This window comes from Biomphalaria glabrata, chromosome 17 (genome assembly GCF_947242115.1).
Source record: "Biomphalaria glabrata chromosome 17, xgBioGlab47.1, whole genome shotgun sequence".
Lineage (NCBI taxonomy): Eukaryota > Metazoa > Mollusca > Gastropoda > Planorbidae > Biomphalaria > Biomphalaria glabrata.
Window position 1 is genome coordinate 5,991,790 of NC_074727.1, and position 19,414 is coordinate 6,011,203.

The window sequence follows — 19,414 nt, forward strand, 5'->3', positions numbered from 1 at the left end:
TCTTTTCCCAACGATATACATCATCTGCCAAATGTCTAGTAAAATCGTTAGAGCCGTTTTCAAGATCATTACGCAGGTTCCATGAAGGTACGAGTTAAATCTTAGCTTATAAAATACCGACGTTACTTAGAGGTACTGTAACACAAGTAAACTTCAAAAGACCCTAAATGCTGCTAGTAATTAAGGTCATTGACAACAAACCCCCATGGACAACTATTCGAAGGAAAAAAAATCGTAAGAAGGCTAAAAAGACTTAAAAGGAGACAACACCCTGGGCAGAATTTAAGTCATTTGTTAACATGCATGACTAGATTGACCTAGGAACACGCGTAGGACGTTATAATCAGCATCTTTTTTTTTTTCCTGAAATAACGTCTGTATTTTATTGGCTAAGAAAAGATATTGAGACATTTTATCATCATTAAGAAGATACAAGACACAGATCACATAAAACAGACACAAGAACTCTTGTTTTCCCCAGGCAATCAATGAAACACCCTATATACCCAACCGTCTGATCTATTAGACTTCACATGCAATGTTTGAAACTGATTTGAACGTACATTTCTTTGGCTCTTGTTATAAAGTTACATGTCATGTGCAATGCATACATTGTAAGACAAATTTCTTAATGGATAATAAAGATATAAAAACCATTATTGTTATTCCGCAGGTTCCTAAATCCAGGATTGGAGGCTGACGTTGTTTTTTTTTTTTAAATAAATGGCTCTTATCTTTTTTTTTTATACTAGGAAGAAAAAAAAAAGAACTACTATAGAACCGCTGTCTTATCTGTATGATTTATGTTTCATTTTCTCTATGGTTTTATTACGTTTAAACTTGACATACTGAATAGAACCACAGACACCGGTATCTAGTACTATATTAGGCCTAGTTTATTCATAATTATAGGCTGCACTATTTGCTATCAAGACCCAAGCCAAATCGGCGCTCTTTACAAGTAACAGTATGTCAGTGTCAAATATAGAGTTAAACTTATATAGTGAAATAACAACATCTAGATCTTCAAAAAGTTTTAATCATTTTGATTCATAACAATCACTCGGACAATGTGTGTGTGTGGGAACAAGAAAACGGGGGCCCTAGACTATAGCCTGTTGCCTATTCGTAACTCCTGCACTGGTGGCACATCAAAAACTGGCCTGGGTCTTAATCGCCAAAACTGAAGTGAGCAAGCAGCCTTAACTGTCAAAACAGTAGTGTAGTGTACAAGCGGCCTTACTGTTCGTGACGGATTATTTTGTGATCAATATTTCGACCATAGTTCACTAAAAGGGAAAAAGCGTGACTTGTAAAAAAAAAAAAAAAACTTTCACAAGACACTGACATCAGCATTTTATAGACTTAGAAAAAAAGCATATAAGCCTGCAGAATAATGGCTTACGATTTGTATAACTACCGGTAAAAGGAAACTATTGTGTGTATCTTGTGAACGATTTCCCAATGATATAAAGGAGGAGGAAGTCAAAGTTCAAAATTGAAATTAAAAAAAAAAAACAACAAAAAAACAACATATTATATTCATGAATTTTACAAAGAATAAATGAAATGGTATAAAGATTTGTGCAATTCTGTTAATGTTTAATTTGGACATATCCTGTGATTACAACTTAAGGATAAAACAATTAAAAGGGACATAACTTTAAATAAGTTCATTGTAACAGTACTGACACGGGTGTATGCATTCAGTCTGACCTGTATGGGGAGCAGAGCAATGGCTGTACTAATTGGCAGTTGTTAGCATGATTTGTTAAGAGCTTCTTATTGCTTATGAGTAATGGGTTAAAAACATAAGACTCACAATCTATAATAAAAGGCTTTCAGTTTATTAATAAACTTAGTTGCCATTAGTTGCTTAACTCTTTCTCTCCTAACTGACGATGATTCCACTAGAATGTGGTAAATAATTACGAAGAGAAAGAGTTAACAATGAATTCAGTCTCTTCATTGAGCTGCCTATGTTGTGGAGGAGGCCTTAGCGGTGTGCACAGATCTGGACATTTGTACAACAGGCTGATGGTGACAGTAGGTTCTCTTTATCGTGTGGGTGAATGAAGAGTAGACGTCACGAAAACATTATTATTACATCCATAATTTTTTTCCACTCTCCAAATAAGGCACAAAATATCCTCGTTATAAACATACTATATTACAAAAAAAAAAAAGTCTTTTGTTCAATTATTGTGAAACGTATAACTTAAACATGAAGAAAATGTATGTCCCGTAACAAACTGTAATGGTAACATTATACAATATAAATAAGAAATCAATATGAAATGTGAAGAAAACAACATGTTATCACAAACAAAATGGTCAAGAGTACTCTAACAGTAAACAGAGCATTGGTCAGGTGTCTAATAACCAGAAAAAAGAGTCAATGGAAAAAAAAACAATCTAGATGTCCACTATCTTTTCCTCACAATCCTGCATATCTTGGATAAATAATGAGGTCATTTCTGTGGTCAAACTCTGCACTTTGTTCAAATCTTGATGAAAATCTTGCAATTCTGAGCATGTCTCTGCATAACAGCTGTCGATGGTTTTCAAATTTTCAGCATAGTGGTCCAGTTTAGAAGACTCCATTTGAGCTACACTTTGTATTTCTTCCAGAAGCTGATTAGATTTGCTTAAAATAGCAATCATCTCTTGGTCCAGTTTCTGCCTCTCCAGGTCAGAATGTGGGACTATAATATCTTTGACTGGCAGCTGGTGCAATGTGGTATCTAGAGCAGCACCTAACGTTGTGTAGTCTTTGAGTGGGAAAGATGATACAGCAGTGTTTAAAGCAGACTCGCTTTTTTCTAGAATCTCCTCAACAAGAAGAGTGCGTTTTAGGTGTTTTACTTCAGCCTGGGATTGGGCCAGTTCCTGTCGCTGCCACTCTAGTAGCTGCCAGAGTTCATTCAGTTGAGACTTTGCAGCTGCATCTTGTTCAGCTAGAGCTCTCTTAGCCTTGAGGTTAAGAAAAGCCCATTGTATATATTTTGTATACTCAAAGTCCAATGCCAAAGCAGTAGATTCCTGCTTTGATTTACTAACTGATGACTTCGTAGGTTTTAAGGCTGCTTTGATCTTGGGGAGAGGCTGCTGCTTTGAGTTTGAAGGTTTTGGTGGGTTGACAGGCAGTAGCTCTTGCTGGTGAGAGGTGGCTGTGGTGCCGAGGCAGAAAGACATTGTCGATGCTGACTGAATGGCAGAGATGTCATCCAAGTAGTGTGATTTTTCATCAAATGTAGGCGTAGATGTTTTGCGATCCACATTGGATTGAGAAGAGGTTGCCATTTTTTGAGAATTTTGTTTTTCACTCCTAGATGACTTGATATTATGTGGTTTCTGGTGTCCTGATGATTCTTTAGATGATCCAAGAACATTTTTAGACAGATTTAGTGTTTTATTTACAGCAGCCTGCATGTATCGTGATTGGACAACTCTAGTAGTCTTCCCCTTTTTAAGCTTGCTTTGGCCTTCTATAGAAGATTCTTTAGACTTCATTTTTTTTATATCAGCTGCTTTTCCTTTGATACTTTCTTTTTGTGCAGCCAAAGTATCTCCAAATTTTCCATCTAAGGAACAGGGCTCACTGTCCACTTCACTCTGTGCAGAGGTGCTGACAACACCGCCAACTTTGGAAGGTGTATAATCCATAGACTCAGCTGATTGTGGTTCAGAAAATGTGGACAGGTGTTTAAGAAATGCTAGCTTTCCACTTTTGTCTGTTGTACGGCGGGGCGATTCCCTGTATGAGGAAAGTGAACAGTTAAGTGATTCATTTAAATACGATTCCTGCGTAGGTGAATCGTTGACAAGGTGCTTATGGCTGCTTGTAAGTGCAGAGGACTTAGCAACATGTTTTCCTGGTGTGTGACAGACAACTTTGACTGGGGAGGGCTCATACCCAATAACAACATCAACTTCAGTCCCGCTGGATGAGACTCCCAAATGGGATGCATCACAAACAAGCACTGGTTTAGGTGGTGACGACTCACTTTCCTCTGAATCCGACAAGTCTAAACATTTGGACAAAGACACTGGTTGAAGCGGCATGTCTTCTGTCAGCTTCGGAACAGATCGGATTGGACTAATACTTGGATCAACTTCATCTGTGAAAATGAAAATAAAACAATTTTTTTATAAACAATTTTTCTTTCAATTCAAGAGTGCATATTATTTTTTATTCAGCCTCCTGAAAGGGGGGAAAGCTGATAGAAATTTGTTTATGCGATCTGTCTGTCACTTTAAGATCTTAAAAACTAAAAGTACTTTGAAAATCTGATTTCACCATGTTTTGTATACCGATATATGCTTAAAAATAGTTGCAATGCACACCACATTTTCTTATAAATATTTGTAAAATAAAAACTAAAAAGCTTATTAAGTATGTTTGGAATAGAAATGAAGAATATGTAAATTCAAAGAAAGGTTTCACATAATATGTTGATCTATTTTTCTATAACTATGTAGAAAATCGTGATATTCGCATCCCTGTTTCCTCTGACTTCACACATCGGTGACAAAAGGAAACAAAGTATGGCCAGATCATGGCAAAATATACTCCAATGCTGTGAGGCAGTCTCTCATTAATAGACAGTCATGTTCAGCCAACATCATTGGTTGTCTTGTTCTGAGTGGTGCATACAAATTACCAGAAACCAGCGGCTTTAATAGTGTCAACCATTTCTCAAGTATCCACTCTTAGATACTTTTATTAAATGCATTGAGACCTACTTTGCTACAACAGACCCTTAAGATGCATATGGACAAGTTTGTGTGTGTGTATATAGTACAGTATAGTGTTAGAAATTTACTCTGTTTTTTTTAGTCTCTCCACTTCAAGCCAATCTAGATCTACCTTGACTAGATCTTGCAAGAGGTGGAAGAGGTAGGGTTGGGCTAGTATATGAAATCATTAGTTAGCTTTGATAAAAATGTAAGCATCAAAATGGAGTGAAATGTTGCAAATGCACAGTTGAGATTTTGCAATTCCCCCCTCTCTCTATATATATATAGCCTATTAGATATATTGGTAGATATGATAATATATAGATCTATATGTGAATTAAATTATTTCTTTTTTTCAAGAAAGATATAATATATGATGGGATTCATTCCTACAATATACATCTAGATCTAATTCTAATATAAAGCATCTCTTTAAAGTTTATATTACAAATTTAGATATTTAGAGTTAATAAGCCAAGGCATCTAGAATCTAGATCTAGAGATCCCCCCACCCACTGATCCTTTTATATTATCAGTCTATATATATAAATAATATATCTCATTTTATTTTTTTACCTGTCAGTCCTGTGTCTGAAACTTTTAGATCTACTTCTTGTACTGACAGGTCTAGACCTAGGTGACAGTCTGAATGTGATTCAGTACCAATATAAGGAAGAGAAGAAGGTGAAGTCTGTGGACTAGTAGATCTTGGTTGGTTGTTGATTTCATTCATCTCGAGTCTACCTTGAGCAAGAGGCTTTCGTTTCTTCGTACCAACTGCAACAGCAGATGAAGTACGAGATGGCTTGTTCAACTTATTGGATGCGACATGATACAAGTCTCGCTTTGATGCCATGATTTAAAGTAATGTAAACTTTAGATCTGCTTGTTTCTCATTTAGATCTAGATCTAACTAAAACTTGATATCTAGATTAGTAGATAGAGTCAGAGCCTTTGTCTTAGAGTAGATTTAGATTTGATTCTAAATCTAATGATTTCGTGACGTCTAGACTCTAGAATCAATAGTTTATAAGTTACTTATAGTTTATTATTTTTATACTAATTTATAGACCATTTTATAGTTTATAGATCTAGATCTACTATCTAGAGTCTAGTAGACTATAAATATAAACTAATCTAGATCTAGTACTAAGTCTAAGTATACTAATAGAAAAAAGAATGACTAGGTGATTAGACTAGACTCTAGAACTAGATCTATTTATCTATTATTTCTATAGTCTAAGTCTAAAGTATAATAATTTAATATACTAATAGTATATTAGTATTAGTTACTATTAGACTATAGATAGAATATAGATTACTAGACTTTCTAGATTCTAGATCTAGATCTAGTCTAGTCAAACTTCCGATCAAAGGCCCACATTACAACCATTGAAGCCCGCGGACTAAAAATAAAAAATATAAATGGTCTAATTGAAGAGGTGAAAGGTCAAATGTGGAATATAACTCCACACAGAAAAATTGTATAGCTAGATTCTCGTGCCATACTGTGCCATACATAACGCAGAGCGCTGCATTATATTTTGCCCGTATAGATTTATCTTAAACTATTTTAATCATTTAATTATAAACTAACAATAAAAACTTTGACTCAATGGATCTATTATCTTATCTTATATAATACAGACGTTACTTCAAAAAGGAAGATCAACGTTCTATGCGTCATGCGCATCTAGTCATGCATGCCATGTTGACCATTGATTTTATAAATTCTTCTAATTAGTCATTGCATGGTTTCCTGGCTGGCTCAAGCAACCCTCATATCTATACGCTAGAACGAATTCGTACACGTGTTCCCCTTCTTCCCTAATGCCATTAGAGAATATTTGGGTTTCCTGAATCAGCCAGGAAAACCAACGATTCGAATTAGTAGAGTTTATTTAAGTCTTTTAATTAACATACATGACTATTATAGATTTAGATTGGCACATGAATTAATGCTCAGAGCGTAATTATCTTTTTTTTTTTTGAAGCAACGTCTATTATAATATATGAGATAAGATTTGATGCTATTTAACTTAAATTTAGTTATAGGCCAGTAATTAATATGCATCCTCTGTTTGGGATCCATCAACTCAAGAAAACATAAAGAAACTATTAACAAATACAGAGCAGAGCAGTGAAAAAAAAAAAAAAAAAAAAAAAAAAAAAAAAAAAAAACAACGAATATTCCAATTTGATTAGAGTAACACCATTATAGCAAAATCACTAAACCTAGATTCGAGACGCTTCAGGACAGATAGAAAAAAAAAGAGTAATTTTAAAGGATATATATAATATTATAGAGGAGGCGCATTTCTTATTCCATATGCCTGAACAAAATCGTACAAGTGCCCCTTTCCCCTATAGCGTGCCATATATATTAGAAAATGGAATATGGGTTTCCTGAATCAGCCAGGAAAACCAACGACTTAGGATAGTTTAAGTCATTGATTAACATGCATATGACTAGATTATGGCACATGAAATGCGTATAGGATATACTTTTTTATAGTAACGAAATTTTAAGTTACGTCTGTCCATTATAAAGCCACTTTACAACAATAATTTATATAGTATAGTACCATAAATGGCATAAACTTTGCGTCTGCCAGCTATCGTTCTTCTCTATAATAATATAATAATTTAATAGGCTTTTCTTTGAGTCCGATTATTTAATAGGTACAGTCAAATTTCACAAATTAATTAAATTATTCCAAGTCTAAATATAAGATAACACAAAACTATAATATGGCTATATATATATATATATATATATATATATATATATATATATATATATATATATATATATATATATGCCATCAATCTGCAATGTAAGCAGCATATATCTATGTTTATAACAGAAAAATCAACATGTCAATATTGTTTATAATTGTATGAGTTCGTCTATATAAATATCTGCCCATGGTTGAGTAGAAGATATATATATATGTATTTTTTAATATTAAAGTTTGTTGCATTGTGGTATTTCTTAGTTTGTTTGTTTTTTTAAACATCTATATATAGTTAGCTGTTATATTCTCTACCTTTAAATTTGATTATACGAATTTTGGGCAACCTAATGACAACCTTAAAGTTAATTACTATTTTTTTTGTTGCAGCTTTTTTATTACTAGATATATGTTGAAGCCTAGAGCAACGTAAAAAAAAAAAAAGTTTATTTTATTGAATTGCATGCGACAAGGCTCGTATACTAAATAGATTGTACGGATCAAAGTTTTTATTTTATTTATTTTTTTTATAAAAAGGGGAAACAATCCAGTCAATGCCGTATCAAAATATTTACAATCTCAGAATCTGTTCTTCCTCAAAACACAATTCTAGTAGACTAGATCTAGATCTAGTAAATTCTAGTAGAGAGTAGTGTAGAGTCTAGAATTAGAATCTAGAATCTACTACTAAGTTAGTATCTAGAGTTAAGATTATTCTAGATCCTATAAATAATAAATATGATTGATTATAATAATATTTATCATTAATCACAATTAGATCTAGATTCTAATTCATTAATCATAAATGACATAATCATAATGTAATGATTAATCATTATAATTTATAATTTTACGTAACTATCTAGATCTATATTAGTATATACTAATCTTAAGTATAGTATAGTCTATAATTATATATAGATCTATATAGAAAATGTCAGAAAAACTGAGCAAGAATTTTAAATCCTTAGCCTACACTACTAGACTGAAAATTGGGCTATCTATTCTACTAGTAGTTAGTTAGATTCATTAAAGTTGAAATTTTTATCAAATTACCTAGTAGAGCAGAATCTAGTGAAGCTTCATAAAAATGAGACCTATACCAATGCAACACCTCGAATGGAGTCATGTTTCTCTCTGTTCTCAGCAAAGTCCTGACTTGTGTTATCTTGGATAGATACTAGACTAAATACACAGAGGTCAAGCATGATTTAGACACAAGATAGTTTTTTTTGTAATGCACAGACCATAATATATATATATACATAGCCTCACTCTGCATTATAAGAAAGCAAGCCATAGAATGGCACTCCTCCCTTTATTTAACCTTTGTGGACTTTGAAAAGCATTTGACAGTGTAAGACAAAGAAGTCATGTATATATATGGAAACTGGTGAGACATTATGATATACCGGTATACAAGATAAATTCATCAGAATTATCCAAAATCTATCTATATTTATATGAAAACTCCAAGTACCAAATAATCCACAATGGAAAGCTGACAACCTCCTTAGTAATGAAGTGACAGGGCTGCATGCTTTCCCCAACAATCTTCCTATTGGTAGTAGACTGCTTAATGAGAAGCTTAATTGATGGCAACTCAGGTATTCAATGGACTCTGACAAAACAGCTTGAGAATCTGGATTTCGCATATGACGTCTGCCTCCTGTCACATAACTGCACAGACAAAACAAGCAAGCTCGCAAAAGAAGTGAAGAGACTAGTTAACAATTTGTTTTTGCTTCTGCAGTGTCTAATGCAGATAAACCAAATGGAGGTAACACTTAACAAAATCCTAAAACACAGTCGAAAGGCCGAACAATCAATATAAGTTAGTCGACGCTGATAGTGAACAAGAAGTTTAATAGCAATGAAGGGAACCGTCGAATGTCAGCAAACTCTCTACATTCATAACAAGCCTCCTATCTCTTAGGTGTCCTGGAAGTAGTCAGTTTATATGGGCTGATATTTCACTCTGCCTAAAACCTATTCTTGTTTTTACTAGTCATGTTATTGTCTATAAGTCAAAATTTCCCCTTTTTTTAGACATGGAGTGATCGTTAAATGAACTTGTGTGTTACCCGTGCTTGTAATCGTGCTAGTATTTGTAATCGTGTTCGCATTATCGTAGTCTGTGAATCGTGACCAGTCTGTACTGTGTTATTGTGTGTATCAGTCGTGTTTTATTGAAATAAAGCCTTGTTTCTAAGGTTATGAATTGACTTAGTATATTACAATTTATTTCAATACAACCATTCTTAAATGGACAAGTTTTTGCGTCCCAATAGACTGGATGCTGATCCTAGTTCAACTAATGCTTCAGTTACATGGAAACATTGGATTTCTTGTTTTGACAGATTCTCAACGAAGGTAGGGGCTAGTGAAAGCGAACAGTTTGACCTGCTATGCAACTTTGTGTCTCCATTCTTATATCAGTATATTTCTACCTGTTCTAAATACTCAGAAGCAAAATCTATTCTTGAGAATTTATTTGTGAAGGCCCCTAATGAAACATTGGCCAGACATTTGCTTGCAACTTGCAAACAAGAAGTCGATCAAAGTCTTGATCAATTTGTACACAAGCTGAGAGTGATGGCCAGAGATTGTCAGTTCCGAGCTTTCAGTGCTGACAAAAATGAAGAGGACGCCATTCGCGATGCCTTTGTTAGCGGCATGCGTTCGAGTGTAATTAGACAGAGGCTACTTGAGAAAAGATCCCTTGACTTGAAAATGGCTTTAGATATTGCCAAGACTCTCGACATGGCCCAAAAAGAATCCAGTTCGTTTAGTACTCCGTCTCAATTGGTAGAGTCATCTCTTTCGTCATCGGCAATCTCAACCAAAGAAATGGTGGACTCAGAAACAATCGCAACAGTGAATACTAAATGTTTCTTTTGCGGAGGTAGTCGGCATCTCAGAGCGAAATGCCCTGCCAAAGACTGCATGTGTCATTCGTGCGGGAAAAATGGACATTTTTCGAAGGTTTGCAGGTCTCGCAACACTCCTATAACCAAAACAAAAGTCAAAACATCTCCTAGCCACGAGATTAAAAGACAATCTTGTAAAGATTGTAGCTGCATTAAGGACTCTACACATCTAACATCACTAATTGCTACTTCGTCTGTACCTGGTTTAACTAAATCAACAGTACACATCTCTGTAAATGGCGTGAACCTAAAAGCCCTAATTGATACAGGTAGCGGGGAAAGCTACATTTCTTCAAACATACCAAGAGAGTACGATTGGTCAGTGACACGTTCAAAGCACAAAATTTCTATGGCGTCATCTCAACTGTCAAGCGTCACAAGAGGCCACACGTTTGCATCGCTAAAATACAAAGGGGAAGTTTACAATCAATTCAAACTTTCGTTACTAGATGAACTTTGCACTGATGTAGTGCTTGGGTTAGATTTCCTCGCATTACACAAAGAACTGATAATTCCATTCAACGGTGGTCGACCTGCATTTCATGTCTGCTCGCTCAATGCTGTTAAGGTAGAGGCACCACAATTGTTTGCAAATTTATCCCCTGATTGCAGACCTATTGCTACTAAATCTCGTCGTTACTCCTTCCAAGACACACAATTTATTAAAGCTGAAGTTGAGAAATTGATACGAAACGGTATCATTGAACCTTCCAAATCACCTTGGAGAGCTCAAGTCCTTGTCACGACCAATGAGCGGCACAAAAAGCGAATGGTCGTTGATTATAGCCAAACTATAAATAGATTTACTTACCTGGACGCTTACCCCATGCCTAGAGTGGATGAAATGGTAGAGAAAATTTCCAGGTATGAAATCTTTAGCACATTGGATCTGGAGAGTGCTTATCACCAAATACCTATCCAACAGAGCGAAAAGAAATACACAGCCTTCGAAGCTTGTGGTAAACTCTACCAGTTTTGCAGAATACCCTTTGGGGTCACTAACGGTGTAGCTTGCTTCCAGAAAACCATAGACACTATTGTAGAAAAAGAAAAGTTGTCTGACACGTTTGCCTATGTCGACAATGTAACAATATGTGGTACAGATGTAGACTCCCATAACAAAAATCTGTTGCATTTTCAGAAGGTAGCTCTGGAATACGGAATAACTTTCAACGAAAGTAAAAGTGTATTTGCTACTAAGAAGGTAAAGCTGCTTGGATATGAAATATCCAAAGGGCATTTGAAGCCTGACCCTGATAGATTTCAAACTCTGCGAGATTTGCCACCTCCAAAAGATCTGAAGTCTCAGAAAAGGATTGTAGGACTTTTGGCATATTATGCTCACTGGATACCAAATTTCTCAGACAAAATGTATCCTATAATGAAAAATCAAATTTTTCCTGTACCCACAGAAGTAAAAACAGCGTTGGAAGACTTGAAAGAAGAATTGCAGAAAGCAGCAATTTTCACCATAAAGTATGACCATCCTCTAATTGTGGAAACTGACGCTTCTGACATCGCAGTAGCTGCCACTTTAAATCAGGAGGGAAGACCTATTGCATTCTTCTCTAGAACTCTTTCACCTACTGAAAGGCATCAATCTGCCATAGAGAAAGAAGCCACTGCAATAATTGAAGCCATACGCAAATGGAAGCATTATTTGTGTGGCAATCATTTTACCCTTATTACGGACCAGCGGTCTATTTCATACATATTTAAAGACACTCATGACAAGAAAATTAAAAACGATAAGATACAAAGGTGGAAATTGGAACTAGCAAGCTTCAAGTTTGATATACAGTATAGACCTGGGAACGCCAACACAGCAGCAGACACCTTGTCTAGAGGGCACTGTGCAACCATGACGAAACAAAGTAGCCTGAAGACGTACCATGACTACCTGTGTCATCCAGGTGTCACTAGACTTCTACATTATGTCAGGTCAAAGAACTTACCCTTCTCGGTTGAAGAGGTCAGACAGACCATTCAACAATGCAGAACCTGCAATAGAATTAAACCGCAATTCTATAAGGAATTTGCAGGTACGCTCATCAAGGCCACACAGCCGTTTGAAAGAATAAGTGTTGACTTTAAAGGTCCTTTGCCATCAGCTACTCGCAACAAGTATTTGTTAACAATGATTGACGAATATTCGCGGTTTCCATTCGCTTTTCCCTGTCCTGATATGACATCTAAGACAGTAATAAAGTGCTTCGACCAGTTATTTTTCCTCTTTGGAACACCCAGTTACATCCACTCTGATCGTGGCACATCATTTATGTCCACAGAAACTACAGAATATCTACATTCTAAGGGCATAGCCACTAGCAGGACAACGCCCTATAATGCCAAAGGAAATGGGCAAATAGAAAAGCTGAATAAAACATTGTGGCAGGCTATTTTATTAGCATTGGACTCAGGGAAGTTGGAACTATCACAGTGGGAATCTGTGTTGCCCCAGGCACTTCACTCAATTCGATCATTACTGTGTACTTCTACTAATGAAACTCCACACGAACGGATCTTCAAATTCAACAGAAGATCGCCAACGGGAACATCCTTGCCTACTTGGCTACAGAACCCAGGCAAAGTATTACTAAATCCCCTGTAAGATCTTCAAAATTTGACCCATTGGTACAAGAGGTTGAACTTATTAGCTGCAACCCACAGTACGCCCATATACGATTTCCAAACGGCCGGGAGGAGACAGTGTCGCTTAGGCACCTGGCGCCAAAGGAAAGTTCCACGAACGACTATTTCGAACCAGAGAACGGTATTCTGCCTCAAGAGGTCGGTGACTCTTTGGATCTCTCACCAGGGAGTCGCTACGGGCCTGAAACTATCAGTAATTCACAGAGTCCCACCCCAATGATGTACAACCAGCCAGAAGTCATCAGTGACTCACAGGGGAGCCACCCAATGCCAGAGGCCAATATTGACTCGAGTCCCGTACAGGACAGTTACGACTTGCAAGGAGAAAAGTCTACGCCAGAGATACCTCCGGATCCTTCCCTTCATGCGCATGGTTATAACCTAAGACCCAGAAAGAAATAAAGGAGGGGTGAATGGAGTGATCGTTAAATGAACTTGTGTGTTACCCGTGCTTGTAATCGTGCTAGTATTTGTAATCGTGTTCGCATTATCGTAGTCTGTGAATCGTGACCAGTCTGTACTGTGTTATTGTGTGTATCAGTCGTGTTTTATTGAAATAAAGCCTTGTTTCTAAGGTTATGAATTGACTTAGTATATTACAAGACACAAATAATTAATTCCTAGTCGTGCATAACAAAATCAATAACAAGCAAAACTGAGGAGATGAGAATTAATAAAACCCAGGAAACACCACTACAGCTCCAAGGAGTAAACCAATTAGAAACCAACAACTTTGTCCACCTTGTAAGCATCTTAAATAAAGAGAAGGAGCAGACACAGATATTAAAATATGAGTCAACAAGGCAAGACATGCTTTCACATTCTAATCTGGCATTCCAAAGCACTGTGTCTTAAAAAAATGATATGCATCTTCATAGTAGGGAAGCGTGGTTGAAATGGTTGAGAGGCTAAGTGCTCTTGAACTTGGCTTGGCTTGGCTACCTATGAAGGGGTCTTGATGTTCGACAACTGAGATTGGACCAAAAGCGCTCTGAGCATGCTATAAGCATGAAAGTAGCGCTATATAAAAGCTATAATTTATTTTATTCAACACAAATGTGAAAAGAGTTCTTTTATATATTGCAGAGACTTGGAGAGTGCATCTTTGCATAGGGTTAATTATCTACTCTAATTTTTAAGATAAGATGTAACTGTCTTTAACACAGTAACTTAACTTATTAACACAAAAGTAAAATTAATTTAATATCACATTTTTGCTATTCATCTTTCAGTCTAGTCACAAGATAAAACTGAAAGAAAAAAAATGGATGATTAAGTAGTTAAACAACATATTAAGAGTATGCATAGCGATGATCTGTACTTTGCCGACACACCAAAACACAGGGGTCATGATTTGGCACTCTGGTTCTTGTCTCATGCTTTCAAGCAAGAAGGTCAGGTGGAAACATTTAGACAACTAGTGCGTGACACGGAATATGCCCACCCAGGGTTTATGGAGTCGCCTGTCATTGGGCTTACACTATTTGTAAGTTATATATAAACATATTTTTTTGGTTGGCTATGTCTTTGTTTATGTGTGAGTTCTTTTTATTTTATTTTCATAGTAAAATAACATAAAGAATGTTTTGTGAATTTTCCCTGGTTTTTAATTGAATCAGTAATAAGGTGATGAATAGGCAAGAGAATAGGCATAAAAAAAACCCAACAGATTTGTAAATTTGATTAGAGGGATTCAGGATTTGAAAGAGAGCTGTATGCTGAAGATAGAGAAATGAATTTAACTTAACACAATAAAGTTTAAAGCTGTTAAAATGAGTTAGTTTTTTTTCTTCACTGTTTAAATAAATAAAATAAAGAACTTGCTAATAATAATACAGGTTATCAAGTTGACATTAAATATTGCAAAAGACATAGTAATTGTTTGCTGTAAAAAGCTCCAAAATAAATTAGTGGTTCTTGCTTAGCCTCAGTCTTGTAAAAAAAATACTATACACAGAAAGTAACAAATGTGTCACTCAAATACTCAGTTGCCTTTTTTGGTATTTAGGAAAAGTGATACTTACATCCCTATTAATTTCAGACATCGGAGAAATGAATTGTGAAAGTTTTATTAGTACTTCTAAGAGGGTTTCTTAACTCTTTTTCTCCTAACTGACGATACCAATGTTCATTCCACCAGAATGTGGTAAATAATTACGGAGAGAAAGAGTTAAGACTGACATGATCAAAATGTTTTCCTATTTTTCAAATGAGTTTCTTTTTTTAATTTAATCTTCACACTGTTTTATTTTTGCTTGTACACTAATGTTTGTTTTACATGCTTTAGTGTTTCTTCCGAATCGAAGATTCAGTATGGTGGAAGATTGTGGTTGGCACCGGTAGTCCAGAGCCCATATCGCATGACCAGGCAGCCATGCTATTCTTGTTTTATAAGATAATTTTTAAATCACTGGCCATTGTTTTAGTTATATGTGTAATATATAAACACTCAATTATTAATACTATTACTTATACTACTAGTCATTAATCATTAACCCCTACAATATTATTTTTCCCCAGTCTTATCTAAAAGGCAATGCTTTAGTACAAGTTAAATAAAAAAAAGTAAAATTAACAAATCATCAAAAAAAAACAACAACAAATAACCCCAACTTATCTTGAAATGAATATATATAATGAATTTACATAAAAAAAGGATGAAGCAACAATACAAAACATAGTTTTACCTGGTACAAATCCTTTGAGTTCTCATCTGCCTTACTCTCTGTCATGTTTTAGTGGTTGACTCATGCTACTAGTATTATTAGTTTGTTTATGTTAAGAGGTAATCGTACAATAAATGAAGAAAAAAGTCTTTTGACAAAAACATTGAGATTTTATTTATAACTGATTTTATAATATGATTTTTTCAGTGTTCATACTTGTGTATTTGTTCAATTTTATTTTATTTCAATATAGCGCTGCATTCATATGAACCGTAAGGATGTTATACTAAGTCTCTTGGCAGAGGGAGCTGATGTAAATATGATGTTCCGGGGAAGGTGCATGCTTCATGAAACTGTCAAGGTGATAAAGCTTATTACTTTTCATGAATGCTGCCTAAATAATCTTGTGATTTGTACAATTTAAAAGATTTCACAACAATTGCTTCCTCAGAAATTACTTTCTACACACTTTTCCGATTTTTTTTTGTTGTCAGAAACATTGAGACTTTTGAGTTAGTGATCATTATTTATTCCAAATTTAGGCTGTTCTTAGTATGAGTTTTTGAACATGGGAAATTTTGATTTACAGTATTGCTGTCAAACAGAGTTTATGTCAATAAGATAGTTAAATAATTTTCAGCTGCTATTTTGTAGGACCAGGTTATGTTAATCTTTTTACCCAAAAAAATTTACCACTTGAAGCATAAGCGTTCCTCATCTTTGATGTTTCTTGGGCGACTGGACTTGGAGCATGTCTTAGACACTGTGATGTTGATGATGCTGACCAAGAGGCCAAAAGTCATTGGCAATTTTTACAGTATTTCAATAGAATAAATATAACGTTGCTCTACCAGTTTTTTTTAATTTTAAATAATCATAAGTTCATATGTAGCCCTGTGCCTTTTGAATTATCTCCTAAAGCATTTTTGAATTTATTGATTTCGCTAATGATGAATTGTTCTTTGGGTGATTGCCAGTATTAAATCTTTGTAAACATTTAACAACTAATCATTCTGATATTTTAATGCTTTAAGTAGCAATTGACATGATCATCTTATAAGGTTATATTGTGATAAAAGTTTTATTTATATTTTTCTAAATTTATTTGTAAAAGGTGTCCAATGAAAAGATGCTTAGCTTTCTGCTATCTTTGCCGCAAGTAGATAAAGACAGATACGATGTGGACACTAAGACACCATTAATGGAAGCCTCCAGGGGGAGACCTAAATGTCTTCGGGTAAGTAGTACTTTATTTTTACGTATTGCTGAGATGATCTATAGAGCAGTAGCACTCTTGACTGTTGAAGGTAAAATTCTGGTTTGAGCTGGGGTTTAAGGAGCTGCAGCTTTGCCTAAAATTTTAACACTTTACAGCTATTGCGACAGATATTTTCACATTTATATAGTATGTATATTAATCTTTCTGGATAATCTCCGACACTAATAGAACATACTTTCTCTTTCCCATGATTCCATGGTCACTCACTTTGTTTCTCTGACCCCCAATTTAAAATGAAGCTGAATTTTTTCACAATTATTTCTTTTACCTGCAAACATAAGAATCAATGAAAGAATTTAACCAATTAGTTAATTGACTATTGGTAATTAATTATTTTGTTTGGTATCTTGAACAAGGGAAAGAAATTGTACTTGACTGAAGTGGTGATATAAGCTGAATTATTTTTAGATGCATCCAAATTTTTTTTGTGTCTGCTTCTAGTGCACATCACCAGGTTCTTGCCGATTCCTGCTCAGTGCTTGCCAAGTGCCGCTAATTAAGCTAGTTTGTAATGGTGCAAGACTGATTATGCTTTCTGAATTCTTTTTCAACTTGTATTTGGATATATCCTTTGTAGCAGGTAGCCTTTCTGATGTCTTGGGCCAGTTGATTTAAAGAATCCTGGAATGACAGCTCTATTTTATGAATGGCGATTTAAAAATAAAAATCTTTTAGGTGTCTCCTCCTTGTAGCAAAACTGCATTCACACTTTTGTAATGTGGTATATTATAAAATACTTGTAATGCATAACATTTCGAAGTCAAGGAAAATCAATTTTAATTTTGTCTTTTTTTTTCCATTATATTGGCAGATTCTTCTAGAAGCCAACTGTGATAAGCTATTAACTGATTCTGAGGGTGATACAGCATTACACCAGACATTCCGAGAGCAGCGGGCGCATAAAGATGACATTCTGGCATGTATGGACATTCTCCTAGAATTCGGCATGGATATCAATGCTCCAGGTTCTCAGGGGAAGACCTGCTTGCAGAAAGCTGTGGAGATGGGTTACCACTGGCTGGTCAAATGGCTTATTCTTCACAACTGTAACCTCCACCCCACGGTGAGAAACTCACGTTACATACAGGGTTCATTCTGGTCTCCAAAGCTGACCAGTGAGATTCCAATCCTCATCGCTTTCCGAAAGGCTGACCGTGTCCTAGTTGAGGTGCTGATAGCCTGTGGGTGTAGCTTCCGGCGCTATCACTGGATACTGAGCTACTGCAAACCCTACAGGCTCCTACATAAGCATCTGTTGGAGGCATTCAGAAGAGTGGAGTCCTTGCAGACCCTGTGCAGGAAGGTCATCAGAAACTGTCTAACAACAAACATTGTGGCGGAAAGCAAAAAACTAGGCCTCCCAGAATCTCTTCAGAAATTTGTCCTCTGTCAGGAAGAGCTGAAAGCATTGGATAGAGCTGAGGAGTAAAAACTTGAATTTTGACACCTTCAATATTTAAAGAGATCTGTTCCTTAGACATAAAAGAGTCTTTTAGTTAATTTGAAAGAAAGCGAATTGTAAAATAATTAAAACTCAAATTGAAATCCTTTTTTTTTATCTGATCAGTCATTATTATTATTTAATATTATTCACACCAGGGAAATTCAAATTTATTGAACTCATCCACCGTAATCATACTCAATCTTGATGTAATGCTGGCACAACATTTGACACTATTATAAATTCAAAAAGAGTTTTCTTCAACTTCAAAAGATTGTAGAAATTTTTATTTCAATACTTAGACTCTACTTCTTTCACAGATCTCCATCGTATTTTTTTTTTTTTAAAGCTGTTCCATGAATTATATTATTGAAAGTTGATGTGAAAATGAGCTTTCTTCTATTAGAGAGTTTTTTTAATAATTCTGTTATACATATTATGAAGTAGACAGACAGGCTATATGTTCAAACCAGTAAACTAAGTATCTTATCTGGGATCACTGACGGTAAAGTTTTTACTGAACATCAATGCTGTAGCTGGCATAAACATTGTAATAGATTGTGTTTCATTGCTGTGATATTTATTTAGTTTAATGGTCATTGTTTTTTTCCTCCCTCTAAATCATATTAATAATCATAATTCTATCTACTATTTGTAAGTATATTTTTGTTTATAGAAGATAAAATATGAACATATTTTTTTATCATTACATAACTAGAGTTTCGTAAAATATTCCCTTTTTTTTTATGTTATTAGACCATGTGCAATTCATTTATTATTGTAACCAATAGTATAAAGTATACAAGAATGTCATGTGGCTAGCGAAGTGACCAGTGGCTTTGCATTCTATCAACAAGGTCTTGTAATCATTTAGAACTGAAACAGACATACATTCGCTTCTGCAGCAGAACAAAGAAACAAAACATTGCCCTCATCAGGATTGGTGGTTGTTAGAATACGTCATTGTAAAA

General features: G+C 35.1%; 2 protein-coding genes across 2 annotated transcripts; one reads left to right on the forward strand and one right to left on the reverse strand.

Moving 5' to 3' along the window:
- Positions 1-1,774: 1,774 nt before the first annotated feature.
- Positions 1,775-5,813, reverse strand: LOC106066889 (uncharacterized). Its single transcript, XM_013225991.2, has 2 exons — positions 5,317-5,813; positions 1,775-4,121 (listed from the first exon to the last, which is right to left on the reverse strand). The coding sequence occupies exons 1-2, from the start codon at positions 5,594-5,596 to the stop codon at positions 2,416-2,418; spliced, it is 1,986 nt and encodes a 661-aa protein (XP_013081445.2). The 5' UTR covers positions 5,597-5,813; the 3' UTR covers positions 1,775-2,415.
- Positions 5,814-8,031: 2,218 nt separating this feature from the next.
- LOC106077442 (uncharacterized) lies at positions 8,032-19,264 on the forward strand. Its single transcript, XM_056015188.1, has 5 exons — positions 8,032-8,166; positions 14,290-14,543; positions 15,977-16,084; positions 16,838-16,960; positions 17,814-19,264. The coding sequence occupies exons 2-5, from the start codon at positions 14,358-14,360 to the stop codon at positions 18,429-18,431; spliced, it is 1,035 nt and encodes a 344-aa protein (XP_055871163.1). The 5' UTR covers positions 8,032-8,166; positions 14,290-14,357; the 3' UTR covers positions 18,432-19,264.
- Positions 19,265-19,414: the final 150 nt, after the last annotated feature.

Coding starts and splice junctions, on each gene's coding strand:
- LOC106077442 (XM_056015188.1), top strand. CDS start 14,358: ATGCATAGCGATGATCTGTACTTTGCCGACACACCAAAACACAGGGGT. Junction 14,544..15,976: donor TCATTGGGCTTACACTATTT/GTAAGTTATATA, acceptor ATTTCAATATAG/CGCTGCATTCATATGAACCG. Junction 16,085..16,837: donor TGCTTCATGAAACTGTCAAG/GTGATAAAGCTT, acceptor TATTTGTAAAAG/GTGTCCAATGAAAAGATGCT.
- LOC106066889 (XM_013225991.2), bottom strand. CDS start 5,596: ATGGCATCAAAGCGAGACTTGTATCATGTCGCATCCAATAAGTTGAAC. Junction 4,122..5,316: donor TTCAGACACAGGACTGACAG/GTAAAAAAATAA, acceptor TCATTTTCACAG/ATGAAGTTGATCCAAGTATT.